We start from the raw sequence: 27,627 nt of genomic DNA, 5'->3' as shown, positions 1-27,627 counted from the left end.
CTGCAGAAATTACTTGAGCTTGGGAGACCCGTGACAAGACTTCTGTATTGGAAAAATCATTTTGGCAGCGTTATAGATGATCGATTAGGAGGGAGTAAAATGGACAACGTCAAGAGCATATAAGAGGCTATTGCAGTGGTCCAGGCGAGCGGTGATGAGGGGTCCAGTAAGGCAGTGGTGGTGGGGACGAGAAGAAGGGGCGAATTTTTAAAATAGTTAAGAGACAATTAATGAGACTTTGGGGTTGATGAGCAAATGCCATCAGGATGTCTCGTTAGGGTGTTAGCGATACCGTCAGCCAAGGCGAAGATTTCAGGAGGAACAGCTGGTTACAAGGGGAGAAGGGACATGAGATTTTCTTGATACATTGAGTTCGAAGTATCTTTGGATGTCCACGTGGAGGACTCTCACAGACGGGTGGATATATGATCCTGAGAGTCACCAGAGAGGTCTGAGGTAGAGATAAAAATGAGGAATCGGCCGCTTACAGGGAGCAGTTGAAACCGTGGGAGGGGAGGAGATTGTCCCCGGAAAGGATCAAGTGGGACGAGGACAGTCTACACTCCAAGGGTCAGGCGGGCAAAGGACGCAGCTGAGGAGACCGAGAAGGAGGGTCCCCGAGCAACGGGGGCGGAAGGCGTGCCACGGCCGAAGCCGGGGACACAGAAGCTCGAGGGGGACCTGGCCGCGGTGCCGTGGGACGCGTCGCTGTCACGTACGGGAAGGACTGAGAAACGCTTTTTGAGTTTGGCGGCTCGGGGGTTATCGATTGGTTTTGCTGCAGTTCGAGTGAAATGATGGAGGCAGAAGCCGGCAGCAGCGGTCTGAGGAGACAGATGTCGGGGCAAAAAGGCGGGGACGCCGGTCTGCAGGTGGCTTTTTCCACTGAGAACGGAAAGGTCGCGGAAAGGCACTGTCGCGAGGGGGCAGAGGTCGCAGTCTCCAAACTGACCACACCTGGAGAACAAGGAAGATCCTGGGGAGCAGGTTCCGGGTAGAGGGGACACTGATGTCTCCATGAATGTTATTTCAAGTTTTAACCTTTGTCGAGACTCTTGACGTCCATTTTACCCTGGAGAGTGGAAAAAGCTGTACATTTAGTAAGGTTTCTTTCTAAATACATCTCTGACTAATGGTCGTTTAAGCATATTTTAGACTTTCTTTTTCATACTTTTGAAGAGACACTAAGTAAGACATGAAGTAATAATTCAGCCGGGTATTTATCTGGCGGTGTTCACCATCCTCCAGGTGCTCAGGTGCTTTTACACGTTATTCAGTTTCCCATAGTAGTTTATAGGTTTCTTTATTTGGGGCAGTTACCAAGGGTAAAAATGTTACTAATAAAAATTTAAAATTTTTAATGGCTTACTTCCCTGAAAAACACATTATTGAACTGGTTGATTGCAACCGGTGTTCTCTCTTATCTTGAATTTTTAACAAAAGCCCATTTGAGAAACGAAAATATGTTTAGTTTAAACGTTGAGATTAGGCTTCCTGGCTGCCCCAATAGTTTTTATTTTCTTTTACCAAAATATTTATTTGAGAAACAAAATGGTTGGGAAATAAGTATACAACATGTTGTAGAACTTTCCAGTGTTTTGCAAATCTCGGGTGTGTGTACACACACGTTGACGGCCCTTCTGCAGAAAACATTTTTCAGTAAGCGGAATGATGTCTGTCAATGTGCTTTGTTTAGTTTGAACAGTATGTTCTAGGGAGTAGTTTTTGGTTTTCCTTTTTATTTGTGTCTGTATGTTATGCCTTCTGTACAGGAAGGGAAAAAGTCGTCTTCATATTTCTCTTGTCTGTTTACATTATTAAAACTAACAAAATTTTCCTCTTAGAAATAGGCCGGCAATTTCCCCTTATTTTATTAAAATAACAAAAGAAACCTGTGATCTTAACATTTAATTTTTTTTTTTTTTTAATGCCTAGAGCACCTGGTCTTCCTAGGTGGTCTCCCATCCGAGTACTAACCAGGCCCGACCCTGCTTAGCTTCTGAGATCAGACGAGATCGGGCACATTCAGGGTGGCGTGGGCGTAGACTTAGCGTTTAATTTTTAAGAGGACATAAGGAAATTTTAAATTTCAGACATGACAAAAGCCATTTGCTTTATATTCAGTACAGCGATCACCATCAAATAGAGGTTGATAATGCTGTTAAGTTTGAAACTTAAGCCAATTGTACATCAGACAGACATTCATTTTCTTTTCTGGATTTAAAGAAATATAACTTATTTTGTAGGTTTTAGAAATATAAATGTTAATGGCCACTCGGTACTATTTGACATAAGCAGACCTCTTTTGATGTTTGTAAAACATTTACTTACAGAAAGAGACTTGTAGATGATCAGAAACCAGTGAAACAGACTTTATGCATTCTGCTATGGTACATGGAAAATGGAAAAATTGGACCAGTCATGCATTAGATGCGTGTGCATTCCCTTAATTGTGCACTGTCCTCAAGAGAAAACTTATGTTAGTCATATCTTCTTGACAACATTACAGCAAACAACATTTTAGATAGCTACAAAATTTACTCTGACAGTTTTAATTTTTGTTAAATAAATATCTGATTGAAGCCTGCCATGTTAATGGGGCATATAAGTTTTAATATTCCTCACACTGGAATATATCTGTAACTATTACATTTTAAATTCTGGAGAAAAAATAAGTTAGTGAAATCAGACTTCCTTCTAGATTTTTAATATTCCTTAGAACTAATTATCACTTAGGTGTTTAGGCTGAGTATTCTCATGAAACCTTTCATAAGCCAAAGCGGGGTAAAGCGAAGAAGCAATTGCCATTAGTTTATACGGAAAACCCTTTGAGCATTTCCACACCAAATCAGACCAACTAACACATGAAACCTAACGCGTTAGTAAAAGCGGGAAGCACAAGGTAAATGAGGACAAAGTGCAGATGCTCAGAGGCACAGTTCAGAGTTCTGTGAGGTGCCGACTGGTTTCTGGGGGAGGAGCTGGGCAGGGCCAGGCGCTGCTCAGGTGCTCCCGCCTCCGACAGGTGCTGCAGAAGAAATGCTGGCTTCACCCCGTGTTTGCTGTTCACCCTCATTTGCGATCTGGAGGAGGCACTGATGGGACTAGCTAGCAGCTGACTTTTCTAGCCTCTGCAAGGGTAGCTCTCAAGTTTTGATTGGGCACAATTAAGTGAATTGGACACTTCTTAAATAGGTGATCTGGAAGAGGAATAAGGGGCTGAAGGGGACGTGTCGAAGGAGGCGGAGCTCGCAGCCTGGGTCCACTACGTTGCATTTGAGGTGTGTCTGCGAGGCACCCAAGGGGAAAGGTCTCATGGGCGGTCGGCCGGCTGGGTGCGGAGCTTAGGAGAGACGGCAGAATGAGAGAAGCAGATCTGGTAACTGTTTGCATCTAGATGGTAACCGAAGCCATGGAAGTAGATGGAGTCATTTAGGATAAAAGTAAAAAGCGAGAAGAGGGAGTAGACATAGCTAAGACATCTCAGGAAGATCCGGAAGATCGCGGAATGACAGCTTTTGCGAGGAGATGGCTGGCGAAGGAGACGGAGGAGCCACGGGGGTTGCCGATACGAATTACATACGTCACTTCTGAGGAGTGACGACTATCCGTGGGTAGCGCTTAATTAAAATAGTGGTTTCTTTAAGCAGTCTTACTTTCTACTTTGTATTCAAGCAATGTCCAGGAGTTCAGTAAGTAGGAAGTTCATATAGAAGGAAATCTGGGTAACTAGAGAAAAAGAATCCAGCTCCGCGGTTTCGTCACCTGTAAAGTGGAGATGCCATGTGCTGCAGAGGTTTAAAGCCGAATACAGATGTGTCCTGGGACGTAGTAATGCCCAATACATTTGCTTATTATTATGACACTTTCTGTATAATGTCATGTGTATGTTTAGGTGAAGCGCTAAACTTTAGGCTCTTAAATTAAAACTTGTTAAGCAGAATATTTTCTCTACACCTGTGCATTCTGTAAATAAGGCTTTCGGTAATACAGTTTTTAGAATGTTTTTGCTGATCCAACCTCTAACACATGAAGCAAGTTAGGGAAAATTTAAATGATTACAAATATTTTTTCAAATAAAATCAAAATAAATTTAACTTTTTAGCACTTTAAAGTAGATTTTGCTTAGATATTTGTAGCTTAAATGTGCGTTTTGTCGTAAATACAAATTGTGAGTTAATTCACTAGTAAGCTAGGGATCTCTTTTTTTTTTTTTTTGGAGAAAATTCAACCCGATAGATTGTAGATGGTCAAACAAAGGAAAGAATAGAATAGAACAGGCGAGGGAATGCGTTAACTCATATTAATTCCTCGGTTAAAGAGACCAGGCTTCATTGTATAGTGCTTCAGCCAGGGACACTGGTTATTCATCTGCAGGGGGATGGCTGGGCTGGGCTGGGCTGGGCCTGCAGTTTCTGTAGCTCACAGAAGCCTGCATTCTACTGGTATAGTGATGGGCTGGTTTTACACAAACTGGTGAGTTCACTAACAACTTAAATGAACAGATTCTGTCAACTGTAGGCATTTAATAAGTACTACTATGTTTTACCAGAATGACAATATATAGATTATACTCATGAGAGATTAAATAGTAACTTAGTAACAGATACCATAAAGAAGAGGATTTTAATTGACATTGTCTCAGGAAGCTTGTTGCTTTTTGGGGGTGAGGGTCCTCCATGCATTTAACATATCTTCTGTGCCATTCTGAACTCCCGACATCACTGTTTACTGTATTCCCGTAGTCACAGCATGCAGGTATCTGTAACTGTCTCTTTCATTTTCTTCAAAAGGAAAGTTTGGATGCAGCAGTAAGTTTCACAAGGCTGCTCATAACACCTCTGTGAACAGGGCGGAGCTAAGAAATTCCGCCCCGCAGCTCTCTCACGCCTGCTTTTGTTTGCGACCCCTTCTGTACTTGAAAGTGAAAAGAAATGGCAAAGTACGTTATCAAATGGTATGAGAGAGAACAGAGAACTAGCCCCAGCTTCCTCAGCGCTCTGTCCCCACCAGTTCCAGAGGCTTACGATGACCGTGGCTTTGGCGGCAGTGGGACAAAAATTTCAACAGCAGAACCAAAGAATAAAGGGAAACTATGTGGACAAATGACTCACAAACAGCAAAATTTTCAGAGGTGGTCAGGGTTAGGACAGATGTGTTAAAAGTCCCAGCCTTGATCATTTTATGTAAGCTAAAGGTCTGTTAATTCAGTCATTTTATCAGAATGCCATTCGGCAAAATCCCCCCTCTAAAACACTGATCGTGATACTGAATCTTGGAAAGTTGTAATGAATTGTTCATTTATTTCCAGCCGCTGTTTATATGAAGGACATAGTCCTGACGAAAGTAGTTCAGGAACAAAGTGACTTTACCATCTGGGAGACAAGCTTAGAGAATCATTCACACTTTTATTGTCAATAGTAATTATTGTTATAGGAGAGGATTTCTCATGTATTAGAAGTGAAGGCGGTAAAATGGATCCTCCGGAGTTTTGTTACTTGACGTCTCACGTCTGGGCGAGAATCCCTTTTCCTTTCTGCTCCTATTGTGTTTGTGAAGTGTCGATAATTGTCCTCACAGGATGCAAGCTAGGGCCGAGGTTCTCCGAGATTCTCTTTTAATGAGTGCACTGATGTCTTCAAGAGGCGTGCGAAAGATCTAAGTCTGTTATTGCCTAATAAGCACAAAGCCCGAGTAATTTTGGCTTTATTAAGCTGTTACTGCTTTTGTTGTTATTTTGCAAGACAAAGCTTAGTTTTAGTACTGTTATTATCAGTCCTTGATGGTATCAAGAAAACAAGTATATCACAGAAGAGTTTTCTTTCTGCAGGCAACTGGCAGAAATGGTACATGTTTGATTATATAGTAACTTGTATTTTCTGTGTATTTAATCCCCACCCCCCCCACCCCCAAGCTGTTATTTCTCATAAAAAGGAAACAGTTTAAAGCACTATTTAATTTTGTCCTTGAATATCTGTGTACTCTTTGGCGGGGGGAGTATGACTTTGAACTGGTCTGTATCAATTTCTGCAGGGTTTCTTGATTCTGTTTGCCATTAGACAAAGATTTTATACATTGAAATTGATGTATTTCATGGAAATCACCTATTGAATCCTAAGGCGAAATTTTCGTTTCCGTAATTTAGTGATCAAATCCCTTGCAGATTAGTTAGGAGGAGGAGATTTGAAATATACCAGAACACGTGATCTTATCACAAAGAGAGTGTCAGAAAATAATAAAGCACAGTAAATTTTCTTCTCCCCCAGAAGAGTGGAGGCTGTGATCCCCTCCAGATGCTGAGTCTGTGACTTTGAAAGACAGAATTTCCTTTGGGAGCTCTTGCATCTTGTCAGTGTTTCTGAGGTAGTTATTCTTGATGCCCTAGCAACCGAAGTAGAAAATCCCGAGCGTTCCATTAAATAAAAGTACCAGTTTGTAACCTATGTCATTGCATGTCGATAGTCTTTGATTCCCTAATGACTACATATGGTTCTCAAATGTGTTTGATTTCCATCCGAATCAAAGGGAGTCATGTACACAAAGCTAGAATATGGTGCAATGCCGCTTCGAAATATGAGTGTTTCTATAACACTTGCCTTTGAACTTGAAGTGAGAACCATAACAGGTGTGAGAAAGAATTATGACAAGGACAGCCTGATTTAAGTTTTATAAATTTTAGGAAATGTCATCTTTTTATTGGTTTCAGAGACTTTTTCAAATGTTTTAAACACAATTTTCAGATAACAATAATGAAAAGCTGAGCCCCAAACCAGGGACAGGTGAACCAGTTTTAAGTTTGCACTACAGCACAGAAGGAACAACCACCAGCACAATAAAACTGAACTTTACAGATGAATGGTAAGTTAATATTTTTGTGAAGATGTTCTTAGCCGTTTTGTAGGATTGTATTAGATATTATTTTTAGCACTTCGTCATCGTTATGTCTTGTTTTGCTGTAATGTATTGGTTCTCAAACTTGAATGTGTTTCGGAATCACCCGGACAGCTTGTGAAGACAGATGTCTGGGCCCCCCTCGCAGAGTTCAGTTGAGAATTCGCATTTCTAACGACTTCCCAGATGATGCTGAGGTTGCCGGTCCTGGGATATTTCTTTTGGTAGAAAATGCAAAAGATAAGAATTAATCACCTATCCACCATTTGTACAAAAATAACAAACCTAACATTTTGGAGCTTTTTGCCATCTAGGTGCTATGTGTAGGTATGTGTGTGTGTGTGTATGTATATATATATGTATATATATGTATGGTTTTTGTTTTGAGTTTTAAAACTTAACTTTAATCATGCTAAATATACTCTGTTCCCCTGTGCATTTATTTAACTTTACAATAAATATTCACGTTGCTACTCAGTTTTCGTAAATATTACTTTACTAGTTGTACATCCATCAAGTAGATGTAGCACAATTTACTTAACTATTTCCCTTTAATTGGGCAGTGAATTTGTTTTCCTTTTTTATTTAATCAAATAAGGCTAAATGAATATCTTTGTCTACAGGCATTATTCCCCACCTTTAAGATTGAGATATATTTCTAGAAATGAACTGTATCTAGGTCAAAAGATATTGCCAAATTATTTTCAAAAGCATCTTCTATCATTACATTTCTACCAGCAACGTATGAAAAGCACACATTTTGCTGTCTCCAGGCCAGTGTTCGAAATGCTAATTTATTTTTAACTTGTATATTTGATTTTAAAATAATATTTATTTTTATTTAATTGATTACTAGTAATGTTGAACTTTATATTTACTTAATGGTTGTATAAGTTCTCTTTAATGACATTTCTGATTATGTTGCTCATTAATCTAGTTAAATCTTACACTTAAAAAAATCAAGCTATGTGAGTTTTTTATATTCTTTGCCACTGTCTTGCGGTCTTTTGCTTGAGATTTGCCTCCCAAATTTTTAAAAATTTATTACTATCGCTATATTAATATTAATTACCACAAAGGCAATTTAATCTTTCTTAATATATCATATAATTAATTATATATTAATATAATTTATATTATTAATATATAGTAATCATGTTTTATCACCAATATATTAATTATTTGGTATAATTAATATATTAACATTCTTGATTGTATATTAATGTAATTACATATTATATGTTAGTATGATATATAATATGTATAAGTAATATATAATGTGGTTATATATTGTTTCTTAATATATAATTATATGTTCTTATATGATAATATTACTTATGTATTTCGAATCACTGGTTTTCATTTGTGTTTATGTGTGTATGTGTTTTATATTAAGATCTTTGATTAAGTAGGATTTCCAAGTATCATTGGATACCTCGTCTGTTCCAGAGACTATTCGAGACACTGGGAACACATCAGTGAGGAAACTAGCCAGACCTCCCCGCCCCGCTGGGGCTCCCATTGTAGGTGGAGGAGACAGGCAGACAGAGAGACAGACAGACAGACAGAGACAGAGAGACGTACTGAATAAGGGCATCGTGTGACCCGTTAGAAGATGCTAAGTGCGTGGAAGGAAACGGCAGGGACGGGCGAAGGGCAGACCGAGGGATGAGTAGGCGTCGCTGAGGAGATGATATTCGGACAGACCTTGAAGGGTGAGGAGCAGTGAGCCCTGCACGTAGCTGGGGGAAGGGCAGAGACGAGGCCAGTGCCAGGGCTCTGGAGAAGAGGCAGACCTAGTGTGTTCGGGGACCTTTGAGAGCTTACACGTGTAGCCGGAGTGGAGCGAGCGCAGGAGGCAGGAGCCGCGGATGAGGCCGAGTCGGGGAGGAGGCGTTTAGGAGGATTAGGATGGCTGGTTGCTGTGCGGCCCGTAGCCGAGGGTGGAAGCCTGCGGACCAGGGAAGAGGCTGTGGCAGTAGCACCGGCGAGGGGCGGCGGTGCCTGGGACCGGGAAGGGAGCCGGGGACGGAGGAAGAAGTCACTGCATTCTAGACGTAGGGAATGAAGGTGCAGGCGGTAGCATTTCTTTATGGGCCCTAGGGTTGCACCTCGACTTTGAAAGATTGTGATTTCTATGGCCCTTTCTCGTAATACGTAATTTAAGATCACAAAAGATTTTCAGACTAATTCTTTTTGTCTTTTCTCATGATTCTTGGCAGAAGGGGCTGATTTCTTATAAAGAATCTCTGAGCATTTTATTTTATTGTTTTGGAAAAAAGGTTAGTCCCACTCTTCTTTTGAATGCTCTTTTTCTTCTCTAAAAACTGACCATGAATTATATTCTCTAATTCATCAGTTTCTTATTTCTTTATCAAAAAAGTAATAACTTTTTTTTCTGATTATGAGGGTATTCAACACTCATCATAAAAGCATTTCAAAAAAAGGATGCAGTCTTTTTCATCTCTGCCGTGATGGTGTCTTGCTTTTGGTTTAGCTTCTTTGGGGACGGATGAGGCAGGAGAGCATACTAAGTAAGAGCTCGGACTCTGAACTTGATGAGCTGTCGAACCTCTCTGACCTGAAAACGGGCACATTTATTAGAACCTACTTCAGAGGTTGTTGGGAAGCTATGATGAGATCATGCAGAGAAGTTCAGAGCGCTGAGCACAGTGACTGGCATGCCACAGGCCGCAAGGAATCGGAGCTGCAGGTGTCACCTTTCGTAAATTGCCTTTTAGACGCTTTGCACAGTTTGCTACTGTGGTGTTTATCTTGTTCTTATTGGTTTGTAAGAGGCATTTATTTATTATAGAGTTAAGCGAGGATGAAATCATTTGTCTTTCATTTGTTGCAAATATTTTTCCCAGTTTGTTGTTTGTCTTTTAGTTCACCTCTGGTGGTTTCGCTTTATGGTTTCGGCCTGTGAGCTCATGCTTAGAAAAGCCTTGTCCTGCCCAGGGTTAGGGGGAAGTTTTCTGTTTTCCTCTTATATTTGCTATGATTTTCTATCAGAGATTATGTTTACTCCTACAATTATTTCACCATAAAGTGTGATGTAGAGCTATAGCTTAATTTTTCCACATGGCCGTTTCTTTGTCCCAGTACCATTTATTGAATAATCAATTTATTTCTGTGATTTAAAATGCCATATTAACATATGCTAAATATATTTACTTGGTTACTTTGTCTTTTCAACTAACAGCTCTCTATTCTTACATCAGTGCCATAATGTTTTAATTATCATAACTATTAGACACTGAGCATTTTATTTATGCCTGTATCATAACTTTCTCAATGGAAAAAAACAAGGACTTCTGTATCACATTAGCTTCTTTTTACTAAAATGACTATGTATTTCTTTCTGATAAAAAGAAATACATATTAATTGCAAAAAAAATCAATTTAGAGAAAAGTATGAAAGAATCACTTGCAATAAAATCTACTGAGATAACAACATTGGTTCATGTTCTTTCTGACATTTTTCTCTGCGTATATACCCATATCGATATATATTCTTTTTAAAGATATACATTATACGTGAATGCCCTTTTTAAAAATGAAATTGACTTTTACAGTTAGCCGAAAGGATTTTACGAAATCTTGACAAAAAGTTCATGATAATTTGCATTGTTTACTGATCACTGCTATTTGTCTATAATTAATGTTTTTTTAAGTTACTGTAACTCTTAAGTTTCATTTTCTTGTTCACGATTATTCTAAATTTAAGAAATGGTTGCATTTCTGTGAGTTTAACTTTCATCTTAGTCAGATTGTTACACATCTTCCTCTATTTTCTTCCCCACCCAATTCCCTCCTGACCCATATGTGATGCCATGATTTGTCACAAAATACTCACTGAAAGTCGTTTATTTAAATCGGTCTAGCACTCTGCTCTAGGCAAACATGCCAGCAGAGTTACGGTCATCAGCAGGTGGGTGTGAAAGCTGAACCAGAAAACATGACGCTGTCCTCCTGCAAAGAACTGTAATGCACAGTCACCTGTGCATTTGAACAGTCCAGGACTGGAGGGGACCCGCAGAGGGCAGTTCAGGGACCAGAGAGGTGTCTAGGCCCGTTTTCAAGTATCAATTTAAAAGTAGCCTAGAACAACAGAGTCTAAGAAGGCATATGATCGGGTCTGTAGGACCGTTAAAGGGATGGATATGGTGGTCCATCTCTAGTGAGGATGAGAAGGGAGGTGATGTCACTAAATTAACATTCAAGAAGGAGATGTGTAGAGAAACAACAGATCCTAGAAGCGTAAAAGCAGGGTAGAAGCGGCCCTTTTGTATTTTTAAATCTCTTTTTTGAGATTAGAGTGGACTGGCATAGTCGCCTTGATGATGAAAAGCGATGTTTAGCGAGTACTATTAAAATAATAAACCCTGCGTTTTATCTGTAGCCTGAATTTTTTGAATGAATACTGTAGTAAAAGATAAAAGTTATCCTCAAGTTCGTATTTCTGAACTTCTTGGTGGGACCGCTTGTCTCGTTTCGATGGCAGGAGCAGCACCGCCTCGAGCTCCAGAGGGAACGGGAGCCACGGCCGACCCGGGGGCGAGGACGGGCCCTCGGTCCCCCAGGGCTCAGAGCAGCCGCCCGCAGGAGACAGCGACACAAGTAAGCTCTCATTTTGCTTCTGTCGTTAGAAAACCCTATTGTTGGACATCCACTTATTTTTTCTGTTCTCTCGACGGTGCAGTTTTGTGTCTTGTTTTTAATAAATTACTTTTGGCTCTGTAGTTCAGCTGTTACTGTTGATTACAAAAACAATGGGTGCATGAGGGCCGGGCCGTCAGCATTTCAGGTGGGGCCTCGCAGGGCAGCCTGGTTCCCCTCTGTGGACAGGGCGGCCGAAGTGGGTGGGTCGTGGTCAGACTGACAGTGCGTGAGATGTGAATGTTGATCTGAATTCTCTTTTTCATTTTTATACCTAGCTGTGGAGTTCAGAGTATCTGCCTTGATTTTTATGAGAGTGTGGGTGGTTTATGGAAAGGAAAAAGAGGAATCAAGTCTAGATGAGTTATGAGTGACACCCATTTCATACAGGAAGTACCGTTATCAGAATCCTTTTCTAGAATATTTTTATGTAACTATTATATGGAAGTTAGTGGTCTAGCACAGAGCCTGGAACAGAGAAGATTTTCAATAAATACTTGATAAATGAAGCAATAAATGAATTCTGTTTCTTATAAAGTGAATAGACACCTCAGTATAACAGCGTTTACAAGAATCAAATATGTGTGAGACAACTGTCTGATAAGCAGATGTCCAGTTAGGAGCTAAAAACTGATTCTTCATGGGTCTTGGACTTTAATTCCAGAAATAAGTATTTTCAATGGACAAAACAGAATTAAAGGTGAGGTCAATTTAGTACTATGTGTTCACGATAATTCAGATTATATCAAAAGCAGATTACACCCTTTGGGCAGAAACACAGTCTGTTTTAGGTTTAGATTTTGTGAAGGTTAGGAAAAAAGCAAGCTCGAGGAACGTCAGCTGTGAGGGACGATCTGAGGCCGGGACTTCACCGAGAGTTGGCACTGAGGATGGGGGCGGGGCTTCGGGGCGGGGCCGTGGGCGGGGCTGCAGCCCACCCTTGATGGCGTTTGTACGAACTTCTGTGTGCGTATGAGTTTGCATCCTGCTGCGGGGGAGGTTTTATCAGAGTTTCAAACGTTTCTATGGTCTAAAAAAAGTAGTGAACTACTTCTACCTAGGAAAGCTGGAGTATTAAATTGGTGCTTATTTTTCTTTAAAAATTCAGATTTCATGATCATTTGGTTTATTTCCCAGAAGCCCCTGAAGACTCATCGGATGATGTGACAGCGAATCAGGAAGGTGCGTCCTCAGAAGACATAGCTCAGAACCGCGTAGATACAGGTGAGTTGTCCTCTGTACGCAGTTGCTTCATGTGGGAAAATAAGAAGCCTTAATCTGTGTCCGCCTTTCCAGAGTTAATGGCATGTTTGGCATTTTCCTCTCCCTGTAGGAGAGTTAGACTTTATCTTAGGAAGTGTCCGTGTCAGCTTCGAAGTTAGTTTAAATAATGAACGTTGCCTACAGCACCGACTGTCACTGCTTTATTTTCTGACAGCACAATCAGACAAGTGCACATCCGAACCCTCGGATTCCAGCTCAGGTGAAAGGAATGACTTCAACCTTGATAGCCCTTGTGAGGTTCCAGAAGAATCCTCTTTGTCTGAAAAAGACAAGGAACCGGGAACTTCAGATCAGACTGGCACCGAGCGTGCTGCGGAACGCGGCCCCGCCAGTCCCGAGCCTCAGCCGCAGACAGGGGCCGTGGGGCCTGCGCCTCGTGAGGACACGTCGGCCAGGGACTCAGCTCTGCAGGACACAGACGACAGTGACGATGACCCGGTTTTGATCCCAGGTGCAAGGTATCGAGCAGGACCTGGTGATAGGTTGGTAAATTTTTAATTAACACGAACTGTAAGAAATATAATTCACAGGCTTTCTTCGAAGTCACTTAGAGGCTTCTGTCCATTTTTGACATTTGCTTCCTCTGACGGTGTCTTAGTCGTATAAATTCACAGGATTGTTTAAACTGTAAATCGTTTCACACACTACATTCTTTGAGCAGAGTGCATTAGGAGGGGAAGGAAAAAATCTCATTGTTTTATTTCTCTACCACAGGCTTGCTCCTCATTTTACAGATCAAGAGAAAGGAATGTTGCATGACCACCGGGTCATTTATAGTCACGATCATATTTAGCTGTCAGATTGCCCTGTAGACATCCTGGCCTTTGCTGCTTTTCTTTGGATTTTTTTGGATTTTTTTGGATTTTTTTTTAATGTTCAGTTTTTCTGCTTTTCTGTTGACCCTAGATCAAGGAAGTGTGATAACAGTTCTCGTTTTGAGAACATTGCATTTTTCTTTGATTTATGTTAAACTTAGTAACTCAGTTTAGAAAATGAAAAATTACACCAAATAACAAATAATGTAACTAAAATAAGAATCGAATTACTAACATGTTTATATACCTTTCCCATTTTTCATTTTATATGTGATCGTAAGGATATATTTTACTTTTTAGTAGATGAAGTAAATCTTTTAAAGTATATTGCATTCCATACTTTTCAAAAACTGTGTCCACATTTCGTGCCCTCATACCTCATTGTAAGTCTGTTCTCTTTCAGGAAATCAAATTTTATCTTTAAAATCCTAGCTCACACAGGAGAAGAACCGTTTCACATATTTATGTGTTCAATATATTGTTATTTATAAACTATTCTGACATTTCTGTCAGGCGAAAAATACAATGAAAAGGTTAATTTACCGTTAAAGAATAACGGTGTTGTATAATGACTTGAGTTTGAATCCTGGTTTTACCTTTTACCAGCTGTATTTTCTCAAATTGCTGAGTGTCTCTTTAAGTTTCAGTGTCTTTATCTATAAAATGGGGTTTTGATTACCTAGAATTGTAAGAATGTTTTAAAAATCAATCCCAGGGCCTGTCTCACACTGAAAGCACTAAATAACTGATAGTTATATTAAACAACCAGGATATTCTGTGCGGCCACTTAAACGGCAGTTACAATACGAATGGCTCTGGGGATACATACTGACAGAGGACCAGCAAAAATCCTGAGCAGTGTAGCTTGCAGTTCATTGACCCTGCCTTAGTGTGAAAGGATACATATCTTCCTTGAGTCAGATTTAGTCCAAGTGCTTTGCAGTGGCACTGTTTGTAAATGTAAAAGAAGCCATCTTTCTCTGCACTCGGAGACGAATCATACATCTTCCCTCTACCTGCACACATTAATCTTTAGCATTTTTAGAATACATTTTAGACAAGTAAAATTAGTTCCATTTCTTTCCTGCCCAGAGGGAGTCCCTTTAGAATATCGTTACCACTTGGTGGGTACAGGGAAGGTTAGCAGGCGTGGCACAGTCTGCAAATCAGATTGTTGGTTTCTGAAACCCAGAGTGGAGGGCTAGAGTCCATAATTATTTTAAGCTTGTGCATTTATGGCCTTCTGTTATGTAAGTGAACATATGTCCTTGGTTTTTTCCCTGTATTTATGTAACAAAAGCGATTCTAAGGTCACAATTGAAAATGGAATTTAAGTACCCACTTTTTAACAAAATGTACCGTATCACCTTCCACGTTTGTTTGTTTAAATGAGAACTTATATTTTTAATAGATATTCGACATTTGCAAAAAAAAAAATCACTGTTATTTAGCATCTTCTATCCGGGCTAATTACAACACTTTTATACCAAGCCTGCTTTATAGCCGAGGAAACTGAGGGTACTAGGCAGAGGTTTTGTATATTCTAGACCTAAGGTGATTTTTTTTTTTTTTAAACACAGTAGTATAGCGTCAGTTAAAACGGATTTGGGGAAAGAGTGGGTCCTAGGGCATCCAAAACTTCTTGAAGCATATTATCCTCAGTTTGGAAATATTACCAGAAACCGTAATAGCTTTCTGCTGATCTTTATCATTTATTTATCATTTTTATGACGTTCAGATGATTTATATGTTCTAAGGGTCCTCCTTGGGGTTGGATCGCCACAGAGTTGGCACCTGAGAGCGTCAGGCAACCAGCTGGACTAGCAGAGTATTTTAGAGGAGACAGGACCAGAGACAGTGGCCCAGAACTGGCCCCGCGTCCTACGGGTACTGAATTCATACCCTCGTATGATCCAGATTTGAAACCACCTCTGGGTCTACATTTGCTTCCCTGCTTTTCGAAAAATTAAATATAATTAATAGTCTACATAGTCAGTTTAGGTATTTAGCCTTCGTTTAGGTATTTAGCCTTCGTTTGTCCCATGTATTTCGTTTTGTTCTATAGGACATAGTAGTAAACTGAAGAGTAACAGAAAAATAATAAAATTCTTACCTTCGAGAAACTTAATTTATTGAAGAACCCATTTATAAGAACATGAAAGACAGTTTTAATAAATTTATAAAATTAAATATAGTTTATACAAAGATGTACATGTGGAGGGGACGCTGAAGTGATCACAGAGACTGTTTCACAATTACACCAGTTTTTTAAAAAATTTGTATTACTCTTTCCTAGCTATTTACCAAAAATTGTAAATGGTGAAAAACCTTCCTTCTGATTTTTATCTAAATAATTTTTAAAGTTCCAAACTTCCTTAGCACCGTCTTGAGCGGCTCTCGAACTATCTGAATGAGGCCTGCTTCTAATACTTCTGCACCAAAGGGCCCTTCCCCCTGAGACCACAGCCCACTCACCTTCATTAAACCTGGAGGAGTAGGTACGTTGTATCCTAAAGAGAGAAAGTTTAAGAAATTTTGCTTCTTAAGCACGTGAGAAGCATCATTTACTAGCTCGGAAGTAGGCTTATGATCGAGAATTCATTTCCGCAGCAACAAGGGATCCCAAAGCTCCACTGTAAAAATCAAACCATTTGGTCCTTAGCGTCTTAGGACATGTTCCACACGTGGAGGGAATGCCCACCCGAGGGACGCATGTTTCAGAGAGAAGGCCATCGAGGTTGGTTTGATTCGGATGGAGAAATGGCCCGAAAACTAAAAGTGGTAAAAGTATATACTTACAGCTGTACCTTACTTTGTATAAAGAATTACATAGTGGATCTCAAAGTTTTTTGCCCCAAATTTCATTTGTAAAACGAAATCTAAAAAGTTTGTAGCTAAGCCATCTGGACGCACATTTAATAAAAATTTCAAAACAGTTCTTTGCAATGCAAAGCGATTTCTTTTTAAAGATTTGCATTCTTATAATTTGGTTAAATATGACCCTGGTTTTCACTTTTGGGCTGAGATCAAGCATGAGAAGGAAACGTCTTAGACAATAAAGGCCTTAACCACTAACACAGCTACTTTAAAATGGAATGCTCTTCCCATTAACTGTGCTGGTCTCAGTGTAAATGCACCTGGGACTCGATAGCAGAGGTCATTGGACTTTTCCCTGCGAGGCCAGACGGTGAATATTCTAGGTTTTGCTGGCAAAGAGGCAAGATGGAGGCCGCTATGTGGGTACTTGCTTAACCGTTTAAAAAGGAACCGTGTACAAATGTAAAACCCGTGAGCCGTCAGTCACACAGCGAGGGAGCTGGCAGCGTTAGGGCCGCGAGCTGGTGGGTGCTGAGCCTCGCTCCGCGGTAAATGGGTCCCATGGAGAGAAACCGAGCTCTCGCCTGCGGTGCGGTGCCCAACTGGCAGATACGCAGGCTTTAGAACGGTGAAATCTACGATCACCGCTTGTTTGGCCCCCTTACCCTTGTCTAAGGCAAGAGCAGGGAACATCAAATGGAAACCAAATAGAAGGAGGAAATGATCAAACGTATGCTTTCTTATCATGGTGTTAAGATAGCCAAGTTGTCTGTGTGCCTCTTAGTGAGTTTGTGCACTGGGTCTAGAAGCATAAACATGTGCCTTGGAACGGGACGAAAGGCGAGCGGTCTGGGTTTCTCTTCAGATGGTCTCTATGTAAGCTGTTTTCAGGTGCCAAGTCCATCTTAGAGCAAACGGTGTGATGGCCGAGCCGGTAGCCCTTCCTCCTCTTGCCAAACCCAGAGGTGATTTGCCCTGAAAAACAGAGGCGCGTCTAGTAAGCTTCCCGAAGAGGTCCTCGTGTAGTCTCAAATAGGGTTTAGTTCTAGACTCGATTAAGATGCTCTAAAGAATTCTTCTGTAAAGGTTCAATATAGTAACCCTATGTCGCCTGTTGATCACTTTTTAAGAGTATTTCTTATTTGCATAGAAATTTGGTTCCGTCACCTACTGCGAAACCAGAATTCTTTGCATACTGAAAATTCGCCACCATCTGTTTAGTCATCATTATGAGCACGTTCAGTCTTTCTGATGATTCAAGTCTATTCTTTATGAAAGAAAATCGCAAAGGAAAAAAATAATCATAGAGAGGGAATGCAACTCCTAGGGTGTTAGAAGCCCTTGTTCTTTGCCTGCTTCTTACTTAACCTTCTGGTTGGGAAGAATGAGCCAGCTCAGGGCTTAACTCTTTATTTCCCCAAGAGCAGCTGAGCAGGGGAACGTAGGCGCTCCAGGGTGTGGCCTTGATGGTACGGGGCGCAGTCTCCACACTCTGGACCAGGGCTGGGGTCTGATCTGTTAAAAGATGAAAGGGATCAAGTTCAAGGTCTTCCTTCTAATCCGTCTTTGGCGAGCGTTTCTCTTTCCTTAATTTGCTCATATACATTTAGTCGAATGACAGATTCTCACAGAATACCTTAAATCGCAAAAGGAAACAAAGGGTTTTTTTTTTCTTTAGATTTTTTTTTTCTTTAGATTTAGATGATAAAAGTGGTGACCTTAATGCTTTAAATATCTGGTTCTTTGAAGTCTGTGAGTGACTTTAGTTATTGTGTTCCCTTCACTAGATTTAATATCAGAGGAACAACAATAGGGGATAGAATAATGAGGTAATTCAGTCTGTTCCTTCATTATTTTATTTTTTTCTTTATGATGAATTTGCCAGGTCCACAGCTAACCACCTTTCCTATTAACACTTAATACTTCTTCAAACTTACTGAGCTCTAAGTGCTAAGCATTGTAAAGCAGGTTGCTTTTCACAGACTATGTTGAGCTGCATGTACTGCATGGCAATAGAATGCAAAGAAACTCCTGTGTGCAGATTTAACTGATGTTCGCTTCAAGTGTGTCCTATGACGAAGTGGCTCTAATCTGAAACGATGTACTCTAAATGTGGGTTCGTCGCTTTGAATATTTTGTCGAAGAATGCAACTTACGATTCTCTAAAACTTGATAGGGATAACAATCAGCAACTTTCTGTTATTATTCAAATATACTTCTTTTCCTTGAGATCAATAACAAAATGGATTTGAGTCTAATTCTGTTATGTAGGTTGAAGATTCCGATTTTTTTTAAAAGAAAGCTGCTGTCTTATCAAATAGCTTAGTAACTCAGGAGGGCCACACATCGAGATGCTACGCAACTCTCCATCACTGCTGTCATTTGAAGACCAATGATGGAGTATACTTTAAATATTGATGTGAACCTCGGTCTCATTATTTATCTTTGCAAAACATGGTTTACTTGACAAAATCAACCTGGTACCTAATTTTGGTGGCACGTGTTGGTTATTTAGCGTTACTTTCTAAAACAAAGTGGAATATAAAACATAATATATAGACTAGCTCGGAAGTAGGCTTATGATCGAGAATTCATTTCCGCAGCAACAAGGGATCCCAAAGCTCCACTGTAAAAATCAAACCATTTGGTCCTTAGCGTCTTAGGACATGTTCCACACGTGGAGGGAATGCCCGCCCGAGGGACGCATGTTTCAGAGAGAAGGCCATCGAGGTTGGTTTGATTCGGATGGAGAATGGCCCGAAAACTAAAAGTGGTAAAAGTATATACTTACAGCTGTACCTTACTTTGTATAAAGAATTACATAGTGGATCTCAAAGTTTTTTGCCCCAAATTTCATTTGTAAAACGAAATCTAAAAAGTTTGTAGCTAAGCCATCTGGACGCACATTTAATAAAAATTTCAAAACAGTTCTTTGCAATGCAAAGCGATTTCTTTTTAAAGATTTGCATTCTTATAATTTGGTTAAATATGACCCTGGTTTTCACTTTTGGGCTGAGATCAAGCATGAGAAGGAAACGTCTTAGACAATAAAGGCCTTAACCACTAACACAGCTACTTTAAAATGGAATGCTCTTCCCATTAACTGTGCTGGTCTCAGTGTAAATGCACCTGGGACTCGATAGCAGAGGTCATTGGACTTTTCCCTGCGAGGCCAGACGGTGAATATTCTAGGTTTTGCTGGCAAAGAGGCAAGATGGAGGCCGCTATGTGGGTACTTGCTTAACCGTTTAAAAAGGAACCGTGTACAAATGTAAAACCCGTGAGCCGTCAGTCACACAGCGAGGGAGCCGTCAGTCACACAGCGAGGGAGCTGGCAGCGTTAGGGCCGCGAGCTGGTGGGTGCTGAGCCTCGCTCCGCGGTAAATGGGTCCCATGGAGAGAAACCGAGCTCTCGCCTGCGGTGCGGTGCCCAACTGGCAGATACGCAGGCTTTAGAACGGTGAAATCTACGATCACCGCTTGTTTGGCCCCCTTACCCTTGTCTAAGGCAAGAGCAGGGAACATCAAATGGAAACCAAATAGAAGGAGGAAATGATCAAACGTATGCTTTCTTATCATGGTGTTAAGATAGCCAAGTTGTCTGTGTGCCTCTTAGTGAGTTTGTGCACTGGGTCTAGAAGCATAAACATGTGCCTTGGAACGGGACGAAAGGCGAGCGGTCTGGGTTTCTCTTCAGATGGTCTCTATGTAAGCTGTTTTCAGGTGCCAAGTCCATCTTAGAGCAAACGGTGTGATGGCCGAGCCGGTAGCCCTTCCTCCTCTTGCCAAACCCAGAGGTGATTTGCCCTGAAAAACAGAGGCGCGTCTAGTAAGCTTCCCGAAGAGGTCCTCGTGTAGTCTCAAATAGGGTTTAGTTCTAGACTCGATTAAGATGCTCTAAAGAATTCTTCTGTAAAGGTTCAATATAGTAACCCTATGTCGCCTGTTGATCACTTTTTAAGAGTATTTCTTATTTGCATAGAAATTTGGTTCCGTCACCTACTCCGAAACCAAAATTCTTTGCATACTGAAAATTCGCCACCATCTGTTTAGTCATCATTATGAGCACGTTCAGTCTTTCTGATGATTCAAGTCTATTCTTTATGAAAGAAAATCGCAAAGGAAAAAAATAATCATAGAGAGGGAATGCAACTCCTAGGGTGTTAGAAGCCCTTGTTCTTTGCCTGCTTCTTACTTAACCTTCTGGTTGGGAAGAATGAGCCAGCTCAGGGCTTAACTCTTTATTTCCCCAAGAGCAGCTGAGCAGGGGAACGTAGGCGCTCCAGGGTGTGGCCTTGATGGTACGGGGCGCAGTCTCCACACTCTGGACCAGGGCTGGGGTCTGATCTGTTAAAAGATGAAAGGGATCAAGTTCAAGGTCTTCCTTCTAATCCGTCTTTGGCGAGCGTTTCTCTTTCCTTAATTTGCTCATATACATTTAGTCGAATGACAGATTCTCACAGAATACCTTAAATCGCAAAAGGAAACAAAGGGTTTTTTTTTTCTTTAGATTTTTTTTTTCTTTAGATTTAGATGATAAAAGTGGTGACCTTAATGCTTTAAATATCTGGTTCTTTGAAGTCTGTGAGTGACTTTAGTTATTGTGTTCCCTTCACTAGATTTAATATCAGAGGAACAACAATAGGGGATAGAATAATGAGGTAATTCAGTCTGTTCCTTCATTATTTTATTTTTTTCTTTATGATGAATTTGCCAGGTCCACAGCTAACCACCTTTCCTATTAACACTTAATACTTCTTCAAACTTACTGAGCTCTAAGTGCTAAGCATTGTAAAGCAGGTTGCTTTTCACAGACTATGTTGAGCTGCATGTACTGCATGGCAATAGAATGCAAAGAAACTCCTGTGTGCAGATTTAACTGATGTTCGCTTCAAGTGTGTCCTATGACGAAGTGGCTCTAATCTGAAACGATGTACTCTAAATGTGGGTTCGTCGCTTTGAATATTTTGTCGAAGAATGCAACTTACGATTCTCTAAAACTTGATAGGGATAACAATCAGCAACTTTCTGTTATTATTCAAATATACTTCTTTTCCTTGAGATCAATAACAAAATGGATTTGAGTCTAATTCTGTTATGTAGGTTGAAGATTCCGATTTTTTTTAAAAGAAAGCTGCTGTCTTATCAAATAGCTTAGTAACTCAGGAGGGCCACACATCGAGATGCTACGCAACTCTCCATCACTGCTGTCATTTGAAGACCAATGATGGAGTATACTTTAAATATTGATGTGAACCTCGGTCTCATTATTTATCTTTGCAAAACATGGTTTACTTGACAAAATCAACCTGGTACCTAATTTTGGTGGCACGTGTTGGTTATTTAGCGTTACTGTCTAAAACAAAGTGGAATATAAAACATAATATATAGCAACAATCAGAGATGTAACAATGTTGGCGGAGTTTCCCACAGGAAATACAGAAAAGATGAAATAAGCCAAAAAAAATACTGTGGGTGGACGAGAAATCCCTCGTTCAAGGCCCATTCTCATGAGGAGTCCCTTTTAAAGGTCTCACAACTGTTTTTGCTTTTATGCTGGTGTCTCAAGGCTGTTTTAACATGAAGGTATATTTGCAGTAACTTTGCAAAAAAAGTGTGGTCTATTGCTAGTTATCACTTTCTAGTTAAATGACAGAGAAATGGAATTTGTTTCAAGGCTTTTTGATTTTCTGGTTTATACCTTTGATCTCAAGTACTCAAAAGTCAGTTTCTCCCTTTACGGTGCGGATTGCAGCTAAAAGGTACCACCTTGCATTAAGTGGGTTCTGGAAAAGCTCCAACACTGAGATGGAGAGTATTATGAACTAATAAACAGTGGTAAACAGAAAACCTGAGAGTAAACGAGCGCAGACTCATTCTGCCCTGCCTCCGTTCTTGCTTTCTGACCCCGAGATTGTCGGGGGGCAGTTTCTCATTATAAGGCCGTTTTTTCCTGCCCTCGTCCTTTATTCCTAGTCTGTCTTGCCCTCATTTTTCTGCCTTTTGAGGTTTTAATTCAGCATTTTACGATTCCAGTTTCTCTCCTTTCTTGATGTATCCGTCATATGTCTTTTTCGACTTTTAGTGGTTTGCAAATAGTAGGCTTTTTAATAAATATTTGTTTGCTGATCGGTGTTCTTCGTGTGTATGTGTGCGTGTTCTACTCCAGTGGAAAGTTCACAGTGAGCGTCCCTTCTGGTAGGTGGAGAACCTCTTTCAGACCCCACCAGTGACGCCTGTTTGCCTGTGTTCTCGCCACTCTGACCGACGTCAGAATCTTTTAAATCTAATAGACATACGAGATCTGTCTGTCGTTTTATCTTTATTGTCAGTGAGGCCAAGCAACTTTTTGCATATTTATTACCCATAATTTCTCTACTCATGTCCTTTGCCTGTTTTTCTGTTACAGTGTTCACGTTTCTAACTGATTTGTAGACTTTTTATATGTTTAGGGTTTTGGGTCCATCATATGTCAGAATCCAGTGTTTTAAATAATACACTCAAACTAACAAACTTAGTAAGTCATGTCACCTGTTAGGAAAAGTTTCTTCTAGTAAATAAACCAGTCTTAGAAAGAGCCCGTTATGCTTCAGTCACCAGCTCTGGCACAAGCTCGGTCTTTAGGAAAATAAAATCCACTGCTTTCACTCTAAACCTCCCTTCCGATGTGGAGTCCGTATAGATCGCACGTATGTTAATATTTCTTCTCCTTCTCTCTTCTGTGCTGGGGACATCTTTGCCGAAAGCATAAGTTTGCCCATTGCTATTATATGTTACTCTTGGTTCCATTTCGTTTCCTTTTATGCCTTTACATTTCTCAACGTGGAAGGAACGAGAAATAACATTAAATAGGATTTGTTTTATTCGTAGTAAATTGCACATGAATTTTGTCTGTATTCTGTTTTTAGAAAACAGACCTTTAAAAACCAGTGTGCCGCATGCCATTTCCTTTTCTCTCTCAACCAGTCCCGCGTTTCTAAGTGATCTCTTAACTAAAACATTTCGTTTTAGTAACTCAACTAGTCATGTAGTCTCACTGTTGTGTCTGCGTTTTTATGCGTGTGGTTGGGGGTGCCTTACTGAGAGGATGTTAGTTTAAAATTTTTCTAGACTTACTGTATCTTACTGTTTATCATTTTCATTCTGTAGTGCCCTGTGTTTTATTTATTTATTTATTTGTGTTTTTTTTTTTTCTTTTAATATGCAATTCGTAGACGCTCTGCCGTTGCCCGCATTCAGGAGTTCTTCAGGAGGAGAAAAGAGAGGAAAGAAATGGAAGAACTGGACACTTTGAACATTAGAAGGCCACTAGTAAAGATGGTTTATAAGGGCCATCGCAACTCCAGGACAATGGTACCGAATGCTCATGGCTTTCTTTGGAGACAGGGCAGTGTCACGATAGGGGTGTTTCCCACAGGGCTTACCTTATTCTCCCCCGTTGCCAGTGTGATTCCACTGTAACGTTATTGCACCTGCACAGTTATCTCTGGACCCAAACAAGGTTCTTTTAGTCCTGTGATATGTCACAAAAGACATATCATTATTTGTTACAAGAAAACTCTACCCTGCCGAGGAACTATTGTGGGATTTTTTAAATATTAGCTCGTGCAAGTAACGATTGCTGCTTTTGCTCTCGTCCCCGCCGTCCCCGCCCTGTGGGTCGTTTAGTTCACATCAGCACCCTTTGCTGGTTTCGGAGAGAAATACTTGGATGTACGAAATCCAGGTTCATCGCAGAATATCGTCAGGTTGCTTTAATGATTATTTAATTATTATAACCCTGTGAAGATTGACGGGTAAAGATTTGTTTTAGTCACTTTGTCTGTCTAGACTTTCATTTCCTCATCTGTGAAATAAGAAGACCAGGTGGTCTCTAAGATCTTTTCGAGTTTTTACAATCCACAAGGCTCTACACCCAACGTTATGGTCATTACTCACTAAGAGGACGATGTGAGACGATTAGTAGAACTGTTATTCTGAACCATTGTTCTCATACATTCGTTGGGTCATCAGAAAGTATCTGCAGAATCGTTTTGACTCGCTTTCTTCAGGGTCTAGGCAAAAAGTTACTCTAGGGTAGGGAAATAATTAGCTCTGTAGAAACCCTTGGTAGTAACAACTCAGTCATTCAAACAATACTATTAATAGAAGCCAGAAATTTACATTTCTTGCATTTTGCTGGTTAAAATTTTGGATGAAAATAAGTAGAGTTTGGAATGGAAAAAAATGAAGATAAGTCAACAATAGCTCCAAGTAACAGTAGAACTGGCTTTTTCCTTTTGCTTTGCCCAGAATAGCAAAGCAGCAGCTGCAGGTAAAATGACTGGAAAAATCCTGATCTGAAGTACAAAGATTTCGATGGTTTATTCTTATGCATCCATTGAAAAATGTCATAACCACTGCAATGTATCATATTCCTTTCTCATTGCTTCATAAAAGTAAATATGTTTATATCTTTCCTTCTCAATTGCGAGAGCTTCAAATAGCTAATGTAAATATTGATACTTTTTGTTATAGTGTCCAAAACCCAGAAATCCCATTCATTTATTTAGCAGGTATTAATTCAGCACCTACTGTGTGCCAAGTACTGTTTCCGGCTCTATAAATACAGCATTGAACAGAACAAAATCCCTGTCCTCCTGGGGGACCTTTCACTGCTGACTGCTTTATCCTCCACTAATCAGTCCCTATCATGATCTGAAGATCCTAGAAGGCAAAGACTCTCTTCAGTTTTTACTTACTTACTTTCTTTCTAAGCCAGTTAATTTTTTAACTCGAATAGAATAAGTCTCTTTAATAACTTTGATTTGAATTTTCTTATCATTTCTTTTTAAAAAATCCTTAGATAAAAGAAGCCAATTTCTGGGGCACTAACTTTGTGATGAGTGGTTCTGACTGTGGCCACATCTTTATCTGGGATCGTCACACCGCTGAGCACTTAATGCTTCTGGAAGCTGACAATCATGTGGTGAACTGCCTGCAGCCACATCCGTTTGACCCAAGTAAGAAGGCCTTTTCTAAGGCGAGGGCTAGGAACTGTTGTGTGGTTCATGGGCTCCAGCTGGTGTCTAGCTGTCGATGTAGGAATAATCCAAGTTGTCCCAACAGGCAGCCGCGGGGGTCGGGTATAGCTCTACTTGGGTTTAAAACAAAACACTTACCTGCTTTCAGCCGAAAGTATGAGGAAGTAGGTTAAAGAGTGCAGTCTTCTAATATATTGTCTAAGTTTTATTAGCTATAAGAGGTTCAGCTCACTGAGCTGCTCACTTCTTAGCCACGTTGGACCTCGACGTGCCCGCGGCGGGCTCTTGCCTTCCGTTTGAAATTGGCCACGTTTCTCATAAAGCAGCAGTGGATACAAAAGAAATTTGGGTCATTCAAGAGGGACTTAAAATTGTATTCTAGGGTCACTTTTAGGAAATTTTCAAAGTAATATTCTCAGATAGCAATTAAGTGTATCGGTACAGTTTCCATTCTGGCTCGCCTTTGCTGTTCATGGACGTACAGCGTGCCTTCGCTTAATGTCATAGATAGGTTCTGCGACTTGAAATGAAACAGCATCTAGTTGTAGGGTGATTGTTATCAACAAGACTTAAGCTCCTGTGGCATCTCATCGACCTTATGATGAAATGACGTTGAATGAAATGATGTTATTTGAGGACCTATGTATGCATAATACACACGTATAAACACACATATACATGCATGCTCACACATATACGCATGCATATACACATGCACACACCTATACGCATGCATATGTACATATATGCACACACACATGCATGCGCCTGTACACAATGCGTACATGCACATGCATGCACACACCCATATATACACAGGCATGCATGCACATATACACACGCACAGATGAACATATACATGCATCCATACGCAATGCACATAAACACATGTGCATGCACACATACATACAAGTACACATGCATCCATACACATACATGCACACACATGCACATGTACGCAGACATCTATACATACATGCTTATGCACGTACGCACACACATAAATGCATGTGTGTACACAAACACGTGTGCGTGTGTAGATAGTACATATATACGTGTATATGTCTTGAATAAATGGCAATGTGTCCTAAGTTTATGTTCACATGTACATTTTATTTCTAGTTCTAGCCTCGTCTGGCATAGATTATGACATAAAGATCTGGTCGCCACTAGAAGAGTCAAGGATTTTTAACCGAAAACTTGCTGATGAAGTAAGATTTTTATTATACTTATTATAGACCATATTTCACTGTGTCTCAAATGCTTTCTTAAGAAGAATCAAAGCAGCTCACTGTTAGTTGGTAACATGAAACAAGTTAATGAGGTTAAGGAGATCAATTTAAAGGAAAAATTTTAAGATAAAAACATGCCTATTACAGAGAGGTAGAAATTGAACTATTTTTTTGCTAATTGGAAGATTGAGTTTTAGTAATACCAGATTAAGCGTTTTGTAGATTAAGGAAAATAGGTTGACTACTTGTGCTTATTGCAATAAAGAATCGTTAAAAAAAAACTCTGTCCTTTTAAGAAAATAGTTTTAGCGCAGCTGTCTCCTGTGGTCATAGCCAAGTAGATAGCAGGACAAATGACTGGAGAATGTTTTTCTCTATTATTATATTCTAATATTTCCTCAGCTTCTTGTCAGTACTTTTCAAACTGATTCTGTGAAGTTCTAGGTTTTTTATGGAATTAGACAGGAAAGCTGATCGCTGTGCCTTTTCTCCCCAGTTTCAACCAGGGTTTTCATCTGTGGGCGTCCGTAGATTTTTTATGGTAATAAGGGTCCATTGCATTAATCAGCTACTAATGGCTGAGCTGTGAGTGAGCGCAGCTCAGGCTGACGCTGCGCCCTCTAAGAAAACAATAAATGGATCAGGGTCCACTGCTGCGAGGGAAAACTGGCACTTTAGAGCAAGGTTGACAGTTGGGAGCCAGTTCCCACACGTATGTTCACTCGCTCAGTCGACGTTGACATTGACGTCCCACGAGGTGTACGTCAGCGGCAGAGCTGAGGTGAAGAAGGTGAGCCCTGCCCCCCGGGCTTGTGCACCGGTGGGAAAGGCAGACGCGTACACAGACAGCCGGGCTGGAATGTGGTCAGTGTCCCAGCCCGTAGGAGGGACTTGTAAATGGAG

The 27,627-nt window shown here is 40.3% G+C and overlaps 2 protein-coding genes, 1 long non-coding RNA gene and 1 pseudogene across 5 annotated transcripts in view; 1 reads left to right on the top strand and 3 right to left on the bottom strand.

Annotated features, from left to right (window-relative positions):
* The window catches only part of DCAF6 (DDB1 and CUL4 associated factor 6), a 57,896-nt gene extending 44,713 nt beyond the window's left edge, over positions 1-13,183 (top strand). The window contains exons 11-13 of one of the 3 annotated variants that reach the window (XM_023519932.1): positions 11,399-11,514; positions 12,694-12,777; positions 12,992-13,183. In XM_023519932.1, the coding sequence (XP_023375700.1) occupies positions 11,399-11,514; positions 12,694-12,720 (143 nt within the window). In that variant the 3' untranslated portion in view covers positions 12,721-12,777; positions 12,992-13,183. Of the gene's footprint in view, positions 1-6,266; positions 6,299-11,398; positions 11,515-12,690; positions 12,778-12,991 lie in introns of those variants that run through there. The other 2 variants (XM_023519931.1, XM_023519933.1) reach the window with 2 other exon arrangements.
* Positions 1,929-2,047, bottom strand: LOC111728989 (annotated as a pseudogene).
* A 2,578-nt stretch (positions 13,184-15,761) lies between the features above and the next one.
* Positions 15,762-19,011, bottom strand: LOC111728984. Its single transcript, XR_002776041.1, has 2 exons — positions 17,838-19,011; positions 15,762-17,444 (listed from the first exon to the last, which is right to left on the bottom strand). It is a non-coding gene; the product is annotated as an uncharacterized LOC111728984 (long non-coding RNA).
* An 834-nt stretch (positions 19,012-19,845) lies between these two features.
* GPR161 (G protein-coupled receptor 161) overlaps positions 19,846-27,627 on the bottom strand; it is a 35,032-nt gene continuing 27,250 nt past the window's right edge. Inside the window, exons 3-4 of the mRNA XM_023519935.1 lie at positions 20,670-20,816; positions 19,846-20,276 (exon numbers count right to left, since the gene is read on the bottom strand). Coding sequence (XP_023375703.1) covers positions 20,104-20,276; positions 20,670-20,816 — 320 coding nt within the window. The 3' untranslated portion in view covers positions 19,846-20,103. The remainder of the gene's footprint in view (positions 20,277-20,669; positions 20,817-27,627) is intronic.

The sequence above is a fragment of the Pteropus vampyrus genome, unplaced genomic scaffold (assembly GCF_000151845.1).
Source record: "Pteropus vampyrus isolate Shadow unplaced genomic scaffold, Pvam_2.0 Scaffold241, whole genome shotgun sequence".
In the NCBI taxonomy this organism is placed as follows: Eukaryota; Metazoa; Chordata; class Mammalia; order Chiroptera; family Pteropodidae; genus Pteropus; species Pteropus vampyrus.
Note: the sequence above shows the minus strand (reverse complement) of the source record. Positions and strands in the feature narration are given on the sequence as shown.